Consider the following 16,454-nt stretch of genomic DNA (forward strand, 5'->3'; position numbering starts at 1 on the left):
TAAGTTGAACATTCAAATCGACTAAAACGAAATACAATAATTAAAAGTGATGTATATTGATTTAGAATTCAGTTTCTCTGATGAATTTTTGTTGTGTTATATACAATATTTTGGTATTTTTAAAATAATATTAATATATTTTAAAACTTCAAAATTAATAATAATCATGTACATTAAAGGCACAACAAAGAAATAGAAAAAAAAAATAAACAATAGAGAATCCAAAATTATTGATTCATGATCATACATTAGATCATGCAAACAACCACTTTTATTTTCAGGTAAATATGAAAGTCAAATAAGATTTTTGGTAACAAGTAGTAAAAGTTTCTTTATAAATACTCTTCGATCTCCTAATAACAACAAAATTACATACTTTTACTCTTTATTATTGTAAATGGAACATCCCATTTTTTTTATAAATGGATATCAATTAACCTGGACTCATTATAAAAAAGGTTATTAACAGTGTTAGTAATTGAATGTAGTGTGATTCACATTATAGTTCACGGCTAGCTAAGATTTTTTTTCAAAATAAAGTCATGAATATTCTAATTTCTAACTATAAAATTAAATATACATTTTCAATTGGGTAACCCCTGGTATAAAATACCTAAAATACTCTTATATAAATTCTCCATTTTCTTGTTCCAATTCCAAAGTTATTATCTCCATCAACTTCTATCTCTACTCCCCTCTATATATAAAATATATACAATCATCCCATAAAGAAAAAATAAATAAAAAAACATAAAATTGCAAGGATAAACTAATTTTTTGAAAGATTAAACTAAAATAGAAAGAGATTATATCTCGTCAAATTTGTAAAATAAATAATAAAATTTATAACAAAGATTATCAAAACAAATCTTTGATGGAAATCATTGTTTAACTCAATTTTTCTCATTTTCCCATTTAAACCAATCAATTGTTTCAACCCAATAACTCATTCAACAATACCATTTCATTATATGAACAAACCCAAAAACACATATACTTCACATACATCGAATCAAATATCGGGTATCAACCCACCTATCTTAGTCTACTCGTTTAAACAATTATTAACTCAAAATAGCTCAAACAACCAGATAATTCTACACTATAATTCCAGAAGATTAGTGTATTGAATAGACTCGTGATACTCTACACTTGTCATGCTTGCTACCAAATCCTCCATTGATGTTCCAACACTCGGGACCAATGTCCCCAAACAAAGTCGTGACAGATAACTTCACTAGCTCCATGAGTATGATCCTCTTTCATATCATAACTTCTGTCATATGGAGTCTCCTTCGACTCACACCACCTAGATATTTATATCTATGTGAGTAAGACACTGAGATACTAGTTGAGTCATGATAATCTCACACTCGGAATCCCCTTTCAATACATTTGAACTTAACTAAAATTAGCATTTTCCCTTTGAAATAATACTAATTTGACTACCATACATACTATAACGTTACGTATACACATACACTAGCAAAGATAAATTCAGATAATCATAATTACCTAGCATACAAGGAAACTATTTAGCAACACTATAAGGCACGATTAATTCACACTCAATAATAATCATATAGACATACCACAAATCCAAATCTCAAAAATGAAAAAAACAATGCAACATTCAATACTACATTGTTGTAATACAAACATCCTAAAAGAGGATTATCTCCTAAACATATACAAAAAGAACTTGAGGAGGATCTTTTACCATCAAAAGGACATAAAGATCATACAACTAAAGAATAATTTATATAATTAAATTTAATTATCTAAATGATCCAATTTTTTTTATTTTATTTAATATTTTGATATATTTGATATTTTTTTATATTTTTTATATCTTTTGTCATTTTTTAATATCTTTTGATGTTTTGGATACCTTTTGATATGTTTCCATTTTTATTTTTTATTTTTTATCTTTTAAGACCTATAAATACCAAGGTCTACAACAATTGTAATCACTTTCGGTCATTGATAAAGTTATTTCATTAAAGATAAGACTATATTGGTTATTGACTTATGCCTAAGGTTCTTATCAAAGGCAACAGGCAACAATCTTTGTGACGAATCTTTTTCCAACTTATCAATCTCATTGATGGTGGTGTTTCTATTATTAATTCTTTTCAACGAGGACAACATCTTTGTGGCAAATCTTCCAAATTCAAAGGTTTTTAATCTCCTTTTAACTAATGTGTTCAATTACTTTAAGACTTATAAGTAAAAGTTATTACACCACACCCAAATCATCCAATCCTACAAATCCAAACAATTATTTTACCATAATAATATTAAAGTCACGTATAGCTCTTTCTCATCTTATAGGCTAACTCTTTCATACATAATTATGATATTTCACACTAGTACATTATAAAACACACTTATGTATCCATTTTTCTCTTGTAAGTCGATCTCTTTGTAATCAAATTCATACCCACTCCATCAAGAAAGAAAAAATAGTATAAACACAAATTCATCTATTCATAATGGTAGTTTCTCATTACACTTTATAATTTCATAATTTAGATCAAATCACGTTTTTCAGTTTTCCAAATTTCAGCAAGCATATAAAGACAACATTCATACTATTTTTTTTTTAATTCAAAAACAATACCTTAAAATTTCAATTAAATTTACTTTCCTTGTCTTAAAGAAGAGTCTACCAACATTTTCCTTGAGCACCCCCACACTACTTAAGCTTGTCTCGTGTACAACAAAACTCTACAAAAATTAGATTGCAATTCCTTGACAACAAAGGGATGAGAATTCATTTAGAACACAGAAAAATCGATGCAAACCCATAAATTTACATGCATTGAAAATCAGAATTGACTTCTAACTAAATGAGCAAATTGCAATTATCTACATGTATAGACTGCTAAGAGCATATTGTACGAGTGTTACAAAAATCTGAAAAATATTTTTTTTCACTTGTTCAATCTTCGAAAGACATAGAAGGGTTGGATTTTATGAGGAGCAGAGAACAGAAAAAAAAAATTATGAAGGAGAATAGGTAGAAAGATGTTATGTTTTTTAAAGAAATCCATTTTTATAAATTTTAACTTTTAATAATTTTTTTTTAAAAATAATCATTTATATATTTATTGAGTTTTTCCTGTAAATGTTAAATAAATTTTACTTAATTAATTATTTATCTTTCTAATTTATTGATATTATAAATATCATAAATTTATTTGGATAAAATATTTTTTATCCTTATTTAATTTAGGATAATATTTTACCACAATATAATAAATACAAAATAAGTTTAAAAGTTAAAAATAAAATATCATTATGCAAGTACAAAATTACTTTTTAATTTAACTATTTATAGTCCTGGATTGGTTTAATGTTTTTTAATTTTTTTCCTCGTAGAAATATAATTTCCTTTTGTGATTTTGAGAGTTGGAATTATGTTTAAATGTCAATATTAATAAATTAAACCAGATTATATCATAAATAATCATAATTTAAAAGTTCATTTTTTTCCCAAAATTATTTTTGAGTATAAGTATTTAATTTCCAAGACACACAAATAAAAAGGTTTTTCAGTTTTTATCTTTCTATCTCTCCTATATTGAATAAATAAAGAAGACAAATACAAAATGTACTTTAAGAAAGCTTTTATTTTTTATAATTTGGAATTATAATATTTAATAATGATTCAATTTTGAATTTCTATTTTTAAGTATATGAACTTAGACAAAATTATTTGCACATTATGTACAAATTTTTGTTAGTGCTTTTGAACTGTCTCCTTTTATTGAAAAGAAAAAATACTACCACATATGAACATTTTCATGTCATGAATTTATTTATTTTTTAGATTTTTTTTTTTTAATTTTGTCAACCTTTTTTACCTATAATCTTGTGACTTAAGACCAAATCTTGATGAGAAACCGAATAAAGCGGTTTAAATATAATATTCCAATGGTATCATTGAAAATATATTTCAAATTATACAATTCAAAATATTTTTAGTTAACCTATGAACAATTTGAACTTTTTTCTTGCTAAAACTACGTGTTTTTACATAAAAAAAAGAAGTCACAGTTCATATATGGTAGTATTTTTTTCTAGTGAGAGACCTGTTGTTGGCTTTTAAAACTTTCGAAATACTACACAAAATATCTACGACCCCAAAGGTTGGTTTAAATTTCTACCAGCCTTATTTCTCTATCAAACTCAACTTCAAACTACACGCATTTCAACAAATATTTAATCTGCGCATTTACATGATACTATGATTTAAAAAAATGTAAGTAACAAAAAAGGACTATCTCAACTGAATATTTCAGGCTGTTTCAGACTCTTGTATTAAATATATGCGACCTTGATCGTGCAAGCCATAACGATCTCCAACTAAAGCATAGTGTTATGGGGGCACTACGCATTCCATAATACGGAGTAAGAGTTTTCCCTTGTTTTTGGGGCCTCCTAAGATGATAATTAGTTTGGAAGAAGAAAACATCAAATGTAAGCTATACAGGAAGAAATCAAGCATTGCATTACAGATGTGAAATCAATGACAATGTAGCTAACAGATAACCAAGCCGGGGGGAGAAAGAAAAAATTAATAACGACTGCCCAGGTTTGCTGGAAATACTTACAAGATAGAATCATACAGTTTCCGTTGAAGAGGGAAGAGGAAGATATATACATGTTGGCTGGTTAATAACAAAACTCGTGCAAACTACACCATTTCTGCTATGATTCACAATTGTTTAAAATAGAATAATTACTGTGAGGAGGAGAATGACATTCAGAAAAAAGATGTAAGGAGAATAATGGGTTCAAAATTTTACCTAACATCGTAGTGCAATGCAATCCTCTTCGTTTTGGTTATCAATGTCAGCTACTACTACTTGTGTCCACTCACTATACACGCTCCTCAAAAACACCATACACCACACCTGGTTTTGTCCAGTCAAATTCCTTGTCAAGTTAGAGTATATACTGATTCCCAAAGCTAGTAGAGTCTATTTGACATTGCCAGTCCGGATAGGTGTAGGTAAAATTCTTTCTGATTCACATTTCTTTTTCTCATTTTCAGTTTTCTTCATTTCAAGTTCTAGCTGCTTGCAGTTTTCTTCATGGGCTTTGTTGAACATCCTGGTAAAGTTGAGCAAAGTTGACGCGACTGCAGAAAATTCAAAATAATTACAAGAATAAGCAGTATAGAAATACAAGTAGAGGCATAAATATAATTATACAAGTTGAGAGTGCATTCATTCTTCCCATAAAAGGGATCACAGTCAAGCCTTGCATACCATTCCAGAATAGACTTAGAATTTGCATAAAACGAAATTATCCGTTTTAAGTTGGGAAGCTAAAAACAAAGGCAGTTATTATAAAATTTTAACACTCACATACATGCAGCCAAGTGAAGAATCCATGCACGTACTTTTAGGAAGATATAATTTTGGTGAAGTACAAAGATAACAATATAATAATTATATGCCAATCCGAGGGTGCTCACTTAAATTAGCTATCAAGAAAAGTACCGTATTTCACTCACACACCTTGCTCAAATGGGCAACGAGATGGATCTTCACCAAAATAGAGAATCAATGCATCCACGTTCCTACCCTGTAAACATACACTCTTAAAGTAAAGCATAACCTTTTTAAGGTTTTAAAAGATATAATATATTGTAGAAAGCCTACCACGGTAGAATATAGTGAAGCAATTGAGCGGACTTCAGCTTCAGCAGAACCGAGGAACTCTTTCAGTTTCTGTGGTTAAAACTAAGTCAAAGCCTGGCAATGCATATAATTTATTACAGCATTTAGCAAACAAAAGAGGACTTCACAATTTTAATCTTGCACACGTTCTCCTAAAGTCATAACTTAAAACTCTCACATTAGATCACTCACAGACAGCATGATAGCTCTAATTGGTATCTTAATAATAAGGTTGAAGTCTTTTTTTCTTCCTGTGATCCCAATTATATGATAGGGTCCATTTTGGTTGGATCAGGTAGGATCACGACCTTACTCGTAAAAATAGAAAAATAAGCAAGTTAAACCCGTTTTCCCAAAAATAAAAGCCCAACAACCTATGACATCTGAAGCCTCAGTCTCTTTTTTGTGTGGTTTCTTGTCCAGGGTGCTTGTTCTGATGTTCCTTCTTTTTGTTTGACCCTGTTGGGCGCTTGCTCTGCTTTTTGTTTGAACGTGCTTCTTCTTCATCTTGTAGCATTTCATGAAGAAGGAGGTTCTACTGTTTCTTTACTGGGTTATTGGTTTTGGTGCTGTTTTGGTCTTGATAAATGTCTGTTTTGGTGCTGAAAACGTCTCTACAGCTAAAGACGTAGTTCGTGTTTGACTGATTAGGTTCAATGTCAAAAACTCGGTGTTTTGTATTTGAAGTTGTTTATTAGTTAGTAATTTAGAAGTTATTATTTTATGACTAGTTAGTTGGATATAACCTTTCAGATTGTCAATTTAAGATTGTTTGTAGAGATTGAAAGTCAATTTTCAAATTTATGTTATTGTGTGTGTATATAATAATCTGTATTGATAATCTTAGTGACATGAAGGCAAACTCCATTGACTTTAATTAATGTAGATAGTTCACCACCACCAATAAGTGAAATAATTTTCTTTTTGGTGTGGAAATATGAAACTAGAAGCAGTGAAAATGAATAACCGCAATTTGAAAAAAGGAAACACAAGAGTCCGGGAATCAACTATAGTAGAAGTAAAGGCATGATACCTTGCGAAAAGTTTCTGATATAGGCCCATCACATTCAGCAGTTGAGAGTTCCTGTACTACTTTTTCTAATCCTTTGTTTATAGCTTGCATCTCCTCAGCCAAAAACTTCAATTGGATCTATGCAAAATTATTTAAGCCACTGTTAGTAGAATACCTATCAATATACTGAACAGAAAAGTCTCGAGAAGTTTCGAACCTTTGCTGCTGGCTCTAGGTCAGAAAGATCGTTGGAGAAGTCTAAGACATCCGGTAGTTTGTCAACAAGCACCTATGGAAAATTATGATCACCTTAATATCAGCAGATGAAAAAAAGAACAATCTTTCCCCAAGTTAACATTACAAGTGATTTTATAGCACCGGAAGAAATTCAAACATTTTGCAAAACATAAAAAGGAATACAAAAGGGAATAAATAGCAACATGTACCTTACAAAGATAATGCATAAGAGTCATCTTTTTGTCCCGTGCCCGTGTCTCGGTTAGTTTAAGAAGGCTGTCCAATCTGAATCCAATAGCAGAACCTAAAAGAAGATTGGAAAATATAAACATAGGAGATTGACAAAATGAAATAAATAATGATGAGTAAAAATCTAAAGAAAAAGTAAAAAAATTATGCAAAATGTGAATTATTTAGTTTTCAGCACATATGTCTGAAAAAAGATAATGATTGCTATCGAACTCATACATCATGTTATAAACATTACAGATTTTCAAATGACTACATAATAACCAACTTTAGTGTCCTCTATTTATTTTATATTTTATTTAGAGTAACGAATATTCTATCCCCCTAACCATAATTTCAGGGTGGTGCTTATGACAGAAACCACTCCTTCAGATGGAATATTGTAGTTAAAATAGGGAGTATGTTATGTAAAGGAAAAAATGTTATGTTAGGAGTTATATAACACTCTTGTTTTTGTTGTTGTGATATACACAGATGTTATGTTCCTCTTCAAACTTTCTTTGTTGAGAGTGAGTGTTGTTAGCAGATATTGAATTGTGTTTAACAATTTGGTATTGGATAAGCCTGCAACGATGGTGACTACAAAGAACTAGAGACATGCATGGACATAATGGAGAGGACGATGGTGGATTCACAAGAATTAGCAACACCATTATATTCAAACCCTCGATTTCAAGCAGAAAACATGGATTCAAATCTTGTAAGATGTTGGAAATCGGTTTGATGATGGAGCATTTATTGACCCATTTGCTGAACTGGCAAGACTGAAACAAGAAGGGTCTTTAATTGAATATCAGGAGAATTTTGATAACCTTTAGGCTCAGGGTGATGATTTCTGAGGAGAAAGCTTCAAATATTTTCTTTTTCTTTCAGGCTTGAGTGCAGAGTTAGAGATGGACCAATGCTACTTGCTATACAAACACAACAATTTCAGACTGTATTCCATGTGCCTACTCAATTACCTCCAAAAAGAAGGTATGATCATAAGATTATTCTAACAAGTAATATACCTGTTTGGTTAAAGCCATACAAATACTCAAATACTCAAAAAACTGAGATTGAGAGGCAAGATAAAGCTTTATTGTTCACGGGCAGTTCAAGTTGCTATGCATCACCTCTAGTTTTGGTTTAAGAAGAAAAATGGGTCTGGGAGATGTTGCACGGATTTAATTGCTGTCAAAAATAAATTTCCAACACCCTTAATTAAAGACCTCTTGGATAAATTACATGGTTCCATGTATTTTCCTAAACTAAACCGGATTTAAGGAGTGGTTATAATCAAGTGAGGATGCTCGAGGAGGATATTTACAAAACAACTTTTAGAACTTCAATGTGGAGACCTTGTGTACTTAAAACTTCAACCTTACAGGCAGGATACGTTGGCTAATACCTCTTTTCACAAACTAGTTGTAAGGTATTATGGCCCTTATAAAGTGTTAGATTGAATTGGAATGGTTTCCTATAGTTTAAAATTACCAGCAGGAACAAAGATTCATAATGTATTCCATGTGTCCTTATTGAAGAAATACCATGGTGACAAGCCAGCTCCGCTCAACTACCTTTAATGAATGAAGAAGGTGAAGTTGTGCCACAACCTCTGGCAGCGTTAGACAGAAGAATTAAATAGAAAGCTACATCAAATTCAATGGAAGGAGACTAATTTAGAGGATGCTGTATAGAGAGAGCTACATCAAATGTAGCTTCAATTTCCAGACTTTGATTGGAATTGTTAGAAATTGGCCTTGAGGTCAAGTCCAGAGTAGACGGGAGGGACAATTGTTAAGAGTTAAAATAGGGAGTTTATGTAAATGAAAAAACTGTCATGTTGAGGGTTATATAACACCATTGTTTTTGTTGCTGTGACATACATAGAAGTTTGATTGTCTAGTGATATTTCTTTTTAGGGGTATCTTTTATTACTAAAGGAGGGTATTTAGGGAATGATTGATTGTGTTAGAGGGGAACGGGGTTGGTTATATCTCCCCTTTGTAAAAATGTTGGGATCATTCTTGGGCGTTAGTTTGGATATTTGGAGCAGAGAGATTCCTTTCTTGCTTGGGAGAGCTCTGCTCTCAAGAAGCTTGCCTTCTTGCCTGTCAATTCTGTTATTTTCCTTCTCCGACTCCAGGTACCTCTGATACACATTGTATCAGCGTATATTCAAGAAGAACCAAGATAGAAAAAGTTTCAACATCAATATTTCGATTACATATGTGGCATAACAAATGCATTCATCTAATTAATATAGTTTTCACTTAACCAGTCTTAATTGCCATTGACAGGTGAGACTGCTTTAGTAACAACATCCAAGCACACACATTGTTCTCCAAATTAAAATGAATAATATGGTTGATTAATGAAGAAAATATTTTGATCTGAAGTGTCAAGGAACAAAGGAGCAGAATACTGATGGACTTTATTTTATTTTTGAAATTGAATAATAAACAGAGGAACAATAGCTTGCCCTCTAAGAAAAAAGAAAGAGTTCAAAGTTTACAATCACAACTTGGCGAGGGGTAACAATAAAGTAAATTACAAGAGGTAAGGAAAACAAATAAGGGACACTAACACATACGAAATCACACGAAATGCGGTTTGAATACCATGCACAGAGGCCATAAATTATAGATATTTTCTAAATATTATGGTACTTTTCTTTGTTATAAACTTGAATGGTCCGTGTTGCATTTATCTGCTGTGAATATTTATTTAAACATACCCCTGGCTGTTCCTTGGTTCAAAGCATTTCCTAAAGAAAGTATTGTATGCATAATTCTCTTTAGTTTGACCGAATTCCTGATCTGAAAAAAGAAACAAACTCGAAAAAATGAGAGAGAGAGAGAAACTATGTTGCAAAAAGAGGTTTAAGTAAAAAGGAATAATCATGCCTCTTCTGAAGCAGCATTCACAACAAGCAGGCTCTTTCTTAGGTCAGAAACCTACATAAAAGTATCATGGTCAAACTGTTAATAAGTTTAAGTCCATTTTTTTTCTGGTAAAGATCCATGAAAAGAGTAATATATTAACCTGAGAGCGAAATTGAATCTTGAATGAAAAAACTCTGAGCTTGGATTCCACTCGTGGTACTTTCATCAATTCCATTAAGAACTGTAATGAAGAATTTATGAAAATATAATTCAGATTCATGCCAAGAGAGAATAGAAATGCAGTTTCCGTGATTACGGTTAAAACTGTACAATCAATGCTATAATTTAAATATTCATAAATCTTGCACTGACAGAAGAGATCCAAAATTACAGGCACCAAGTCCTGAAACCCTATATACCTGTTCACATCTTCCTAACTTCTCCCTATCCCCGTTATAACCCTGTTCAGAATAAATGAAGTTGTGAAATTTTGGAAAAGAAAGAGGATACTCGTTATAAGATGAACATAGCATAGTTTTTAACCATAATTTAATCTCCCAACCTTGAGCAATTCCATTTCCTCTTTTGTTGGACAGAACTTTATGAGGTTCTCAACCTGATCAGAGTCCAGTGCTGACTCTTCCAGTGCTAGCACTGAGGTCTGTGAATATTTCAAATGGACCACTATTAATGAATATAACACACAAAAATGGTTTAAGGAAATAGTTAACAGTTCTACAGATATTTCATATAAAACCAAGACTTCTCATTCACTTTATATCTTCCAGAATCACGACACAATAATTATTTCATACATCCTTCCCACAATAAAATAATCATTCCAATCAATTTGCAAATATCAAGCCTCATTTAGTGTAGGCTCAAGAAATAAAGATTCTATGATAGATTTTGATTTATTTACTCTTTCAAAATTCACTATTTTTAATTTCTAACAAATGCATCAAAAATTTTGCTTCGTAACTTGCAAAATCATTATAAATATCTTTGAATGAAAATCATATACTGAAAACACACAAAAACAATGCAGCATGCCCTCAGTATGCTACAGTCATACAAGTTTGAAAAAAGTATTTATGTTAAAACATTCAGATCTTCGTTTATTTCAAAGAGAAACCAATTTCCAATAAATAGATAAGACAGTTTAGGTGAAGAAAAAATAAATTAAAAACAATAATGGAAAACAGGAAAAGGATGAGAAGAACAAGTATACTGTGCTCTTTATAGTTATGCTATAAAATTTATGCCAACATTCATAGTTTCCAATGAAAACAAATCACTAACATATTCTAGGATGACTATTAATCAAAATTCAATTTTCAATCAAATCGTAGTTCCCTTATTAACTAGGACTCAATCTTAATTAAAAAAAAAAACATTTGGTTTTCTTTCCTACATTATTAGACCATAAACGTAAATGTCAATCTTACCATTAAATCATGCAAAGGCACTTTCACTTGGGAAAGCATGATTTCACAGTTATATGCTCGCCTATGCTCAATCTGCAAGGAGTGATAAAATCAATCTAAATCAAAATAAAAAGGATTATAATTTTGTGGTGACCACAAACTATATATTAATGAGAAAAAAAAAAGATAAATAGAACCTACTTTAGGGACTATGTCACACTGACAAACAGAAAACACTGATTATTTTCAACATTGCACCATGCAAGTGAACTCTTATAGTTGTAAATACGTGAAAGGGAGAGACTACCACAGATAATATTGGTGGTTTTAAGATGGGTTGATGATATAATATAATAGTGTTCAAAAGTAATTATGTGAACATTAATTTTGATTCTTCAGTTTGTCAACTCTAAAGGTTTCCTTCAAGGAAAAGCTGATAGATGAAACCACTTACAACTTTATGGCTGCATATAACCAACATAAAATGACAACTACTGGTTATTATAAGTACTAGGAACTATAGCTCTTTCCTAGTAATTATTTTCTTGCATTTTCCCATCACACTCGGGTATAAACAACTAGATTATGTAAAAATCCACAAGCAATCTTAGTGGTACTACAAACTGAAAATAATTACCAGTTGCACTTTTTCAGATTTAGGCCCAGCTGAGCTTTGGACATTTGACTTTTTGGCAATACCTGAAGTTGGGACTGCTGCTGAGAAGAGATTCTCAAGCTCTGACATATCAATTTCTGGGGCCCTACATTTAGATAATAAAAGGGAAGGCAGGTAAGATACGATAACAATTGAAAGATAATCTGTCCTAAGAAATGAAGCACCATAGCCAATCAACATTACTTGGAAGCTTCACCAGACTTCGGTGACTCTGCCCACAAACTTCCTTGCACTGCTCTAGATAGTTTCAACCAATGCAAAGGCTTCAACCTTTTAGTGTTATTCTTTGAGGTAATTGTTCGCGATAAAATTCCCTTTAAGTTAGTTGCTGAACTAGATCGAGCGTTCACAGAAAGAGATCCTGAAAATGAACTGCCTGATTTTAGACCTCCTTTACCAAAGGGCATTGGAGGAGGTGGAGCAGCAGGTGCTCCAGGTGGAGGTGGAGGAGCAGGTGCACCAGGAGGAGGGGGAGGAGCAGGCGCACCAGGAGGAGGGGGAGGAGCAGGCGCACCAGGAGGAGGGGGAGGAGCAGGTGCACCAGGAGGAGGGGGAGGAGGAGGGGGAGGCGCAGGTGCCTCAGGAGGAGAGGGAGGAGCTAGAGATTTTTGCAATGATGAATTAGTGTGATTTGAGTAAAGTACTTCACTTGAAAGTGGAGGTGGAGGTGGAGGTGGTACTATAGTAAAACCTGCAACTTCCCCAGAGAGACAAGGAGGTTTAAACCTAGTAGGTTGCTCCTCTTTTAGAGAAAGGGGAGGAGAGGGTCCATCTCTAACCTGTGGCGCCACATTCATATGTGATAAAGGAGAAGGATGGGGTGCAGCTTTAACATGCAGTTCTTTCTTTGGAGGAAGAGGAGGTGGTGGAGGAGGTGGTGGAGGTGGTCTAGCTCGAACTAGTCTATGATCATTTACTGGAGGAGTGGGAGGAGGAGGCGGAGTTGGAGGTCGTGGAGGGGAAGACTCTATTCTTGTTTTAATAGGAGGAATCTCATCCACATTTTTGGAAGAAAGTGAAGGAGATGATTGGGTTGAAGTAAGTGTTGGAGCTGAAGGACAGGAAATGATGTCAGCCAGTAACTTGCTATGAAAAGTAGATGACAATTGGGTGTCAGGTGTAGGGACAGAAATAGATGAATGACTTCTGTCTTGTGATTGGTGTCTTGATTGCAAAGGCACAACATAATAAGAAGGGGGAGATTTTGTTTGGCAAGGAGAATCATGAGCTTCTTTATCACTAGTGGATTGAGGCCTCAAAGGAGGTGTTCGAGGGGAAAACGAAGTATCGGTAGAAAATATGGCAGGATGAGGTGCTTGCAGTTTTATGTCAAGATTTGTAGGTCTTGTTGGACATTTATTGGATTCCGAGGTCCTTTTAGAAGTTCTGACTGAATCTTGACAAATATTGTTAGGTATACTATGTTGCTGCGGAATACCCTCGAACTTGTTGGTCTTCTCCTCTTTTCTACTCATACGGGATGTCTTGGTTGAGAATGAAGACCGTACCTCTTCATTCAAATTCCCTTGAGGCGTTCTAGGACCTTTTTCATCTAAGCTATCATTCATAGTCGAATCACTTATAAGTTGGAGAGCATTTAGGGCAACATCTGCCTTGGGGTTCATCCAGTCTACATGGCTAAAGATCTCTTGAACCTTGGCAAATGCTTCCATTGGCAGTCCATCCTTCTCCTCAAAGCATGAGGTCCTATCGGCAACAACAATTGCAGCATCCATCTCTGAGAAAAGGATCTTAATACAAACATAAACCACAAAAATAAATTCACCGTTAGGAATGTACAATCAGAAGCATCATGATTACTGTTGGAAACAAGTTGTACCTCAACTCTAAAATCGTTTGGAAAGTGATCTTTAGCATCCCATAAAATGTCAATTTCATCCCGGTTAAGCATCAAAATATTAGATCTAACAAAGGCTGTGTTAAACATGATTCGAAACATCATCCTTTCACTCTCCATGTCACCATTAAAGTTAATAGTCTCAATGACAACGTCACCTTGAATATGGCAGTTGATATCAATTTTAATAAGTTCACACTCTCCCTGCAACACAAAAACAAGAAATTGCACAATAATTGCATAAGTTATTATAGCAGATTCCAGATGCAACTTGCTGGGTAGAATAAATAAGCTGACACACCATGTCTATTACAACAGCAAAATTTCGGCAAACAAAAATATTTATTAGAATTTAAAGAGAACAAGCCTGTCCTGAACTCAATTTTCTAAAGCCTATATCCATAAGGTGTATTGAAATATGACTAGGATCTCTTAAATGCTAAACATAGATTTTACAAACATGTTTCTCCTTTCTTCTTTTAAGTACGTCCCCCTTTTTTTCTTTTGCATTTTTGGGATAATCGCTGCCAAGTGCAGCCTCTTGATCAAAACTAAGACTTATCTTAAATGTAGCCCCCATATTTGTCAAGGAGGAATCAATAACCAATGTTGTTCATCAGTATCACTATAAGCTTATGTTTCAAGGTTCAATTCACGTTGCCAAAACATAATTATTAAAGATCGTTTTGATAACTAGAAAAACAAGTTTGAGCTGCAATTTAGTGGTTTATAACTATTTAAAGTTAAATCATATGAAAAGTGTACAACACAATTTACAAAAGTATTCTGCAAATCAAAATGGCCTTAAATACAACGAGAATTGAAGAAGGAAAAGAGAAAAAGAGATTTTTCCCTATTACATCTGAAAGCCTTTTTGCCACAATTTATGAGATTGCAAATGATCTCAAGAACAGGTACAGATTTATTTCGGCACTTTTTTGCAAAATAGCAGTAACACCAAAGTCTTTTCATCTGCTGAAAACAATAAATTTCAGGATAATAGTTTTCATGATATATGTAATCAGTGCATGCCTTCTATAAGGTACAGGCTCCAAAATAAAATCAACGAATTGTAATATCAAAAACAGGAGGCTCAAGAACCCAGAGCAATTCACTTGAAAGCATGAGGTAAATTCACATACCTGCTTAAAGGCCCGAACATTTTTGCTTCTCTTGGGCGTTGAGTACAACATTTTGGGAAATTTATCAGCATTAAAGGGATCCTGTCCATAAATTCTAAACACAGGATGACAACCACCTTCACTGTCAAAGTTTGGGAAGAGTCTGAGAATGATGCAGTCCAACATAAGTGCCCTGTCCAGAGGAGGCCAATCTAAGGCCACATTCCTCCTGGAAATATACAGCAGATACCTCAGTTGGGAAGGGATAGGATTCAACGGTGACAACAAATGCAAAAGCTCGTGAGGAGCCTGCCTGTAAACCATATCGAGAGTCCTCTGCTCCCCAGTATAAGCCTTTCTATAAATCAACAATGCAGCCAACATGAAAGCCAAAACAGGCCAACCACCAGGTTCACAATGCATCAGCAACATATTGTCTTGCCCAAGCGAGAGCCAGCTTTCACCAGACCTCAGAAAGTGGTGGATGAGCTCCATTTTTAGCACGGGAACACCTTGGTAGTGCAGAGGATAGTCCATGATAGTAATGTCATGCTCAGACATGATACTTCCCATCTGAGTCTTGGTACCTTCCTCGCGAAAATTGAAAATAAGAATCGAAGCATCAGGCAAGTTCTCCTTAAGTCGACCAACTATCCCGTCCATGTAATCTTTGTAATTGTAATTCCCTTCTTTCCATGTATCCGTGGTGAAGCAGCAATCAAAAACTACATTCACAGTGAATCTTCATTGTCAATTCCAACAACAATCACTAACTCAACTCCTAATGATAATAACAAGTTAAAGTCATTTCAAATTGAACAAATTATTCCCTTTGAAATCCAATCCACCCGTCATTGCCACATTTCCAAGCAATCAAACAGACACCAAATGTTCCACGAATCATATATTTTGAATTGCTAAATCATTTTCCACAAATTGAGAACGAGAAAAGCAGAGAAAGTACCGTGAACTCTCTCGCAGATCTCGAGGAGGCCATCTGGAGGCTTGCGGAAGAACAATTTGCGGAGCATAGCCAACGTCCGCGAAGCTTCAGATTCAGGCTTCACTAACCCTATCCCACGCGATGGATTCGAGAACCACAAATTCTCATTCGGCAGAGCCTAACGTAACGTCACGATTTGCCTTGAGCTTTACGCCACAAAATCGCTCAGCAGCGCTTTCGCAGAAGAATGCAAGAATGAACGAAACGAGAGTTTGGATGGATTTATCGTCGCTTCTGTTTCTCTCTTTTTGTTTCTCAGTGAAAAGAAAAAGAAAGTTTTGCGGGGGAGATGGGTCCGTTCGTTTTATTTC

General features: G+C 33.7%; 1 protein-coding gene across 6 annotated transcripts; it reads right to left on the bottom strand.

Moving 5' to 3' along the window:
• Positions 1 to 4,141: 4,141 nt before the first annotated feature.
• LOC114179578 (formin-like protein 13) lies at positions 4,142 to 16,454 on the bottom strand. Of its 6 annotated transcripts, none has more exons than XR_003603484.2 (19): positions 16,105 to 16,451; positions 15,162 to 15,865; positions 14,002 to 14,223; positions 12,345 to 13,912; positions 12,123 to 12,246; positions 11,507 to 11,578; positions 10,621 to 10,719; positions 10,478 to 10,519; positions 10,219 to 10,299; positions 10,080 to 10,130; positions 9,911 to 9,992; positions 7,152 to 7,246; positions 6,923 to 6,994; positions 6,727 to 6,843; positions 5,676 to 5,744; positions 5,532 to 5,598; positions 4,815 to 5,149; positions 4,620 to 4,713; positions 4,142 to 4,446 (listed from the first exon to the last, which is right to left on the bottom strand). XR_003603484.2 is itself a non-coding variant. In XM_028065967.2 (17 exons), the coding sequence occupies exons 1-17, from the start codon at positions 16,169 to 16,171 to the stop codon at positions 4,989 to 4,991; spliced, it is 3,693 nt and encodes a 1,230-aa protein (XP_027921768.1). In that variant the 5' UTR covers positions 16,172 to 16,451; the 3' UTR covers positions 4,494 to 4,988. The 6 variants fall into 6 exon arrangements, 2 of the variants coding, with proteins under 2 accessions (XP_027921768.1, XP_027921769.1); XR_014993540.1 differs by having other exon boundaries at positions 4,142 to 4,490; XR_003603485.2 differs by lacking the exon at positions 4,142 to 4,446 and having other exon boundaries at positions 4,494 to 4,713.

The sequence above is a fragment of the Vigna unguiculata genome, chromosome 3 (assembly GCF_037176805.1).
Source record: "Vigna unguiculata cultivar grain cowpea cultivar isolate G323 ecotype 2 chromosome 3, ASM3717680v1, whole genome shotgun sequence".
Classification (NCBI taxonomy): Eukaryota; Viridiplantae; Streptophyta; class Magnoliopsida; order Fabales; family Fabaceae; genus Vigna; species Vigna unguiculata.

What these genes read in the sequence shown, in the direction of transcription:
- LOC114179578 (XM_028065967.2), bottom strand. Translation starts at nt 16,171, where the DNA reads ATGCTCCGCAAATTGTTCTTCCGCAAGCCTCCAGATGGCCTCCTCGAG. An exon ending in AGTTAGGAAGATGTGAACAG is followed by an intron (nt 10,300 to 10,477) that starts GTATATAGGGTT and finishes TCTTCATTACAG; the next exon opens with TTCTTAATGGAATTGATGAA. An exon ending in GAACCAAGGAACAGCCAGGG is followed by an intron (nt 7,247 to 9,910) that starts GTATGTTTAAAT and finishes ATCTTCTTTTAG; the next exon opens with GTTCTGCTATTGGATTCAGA.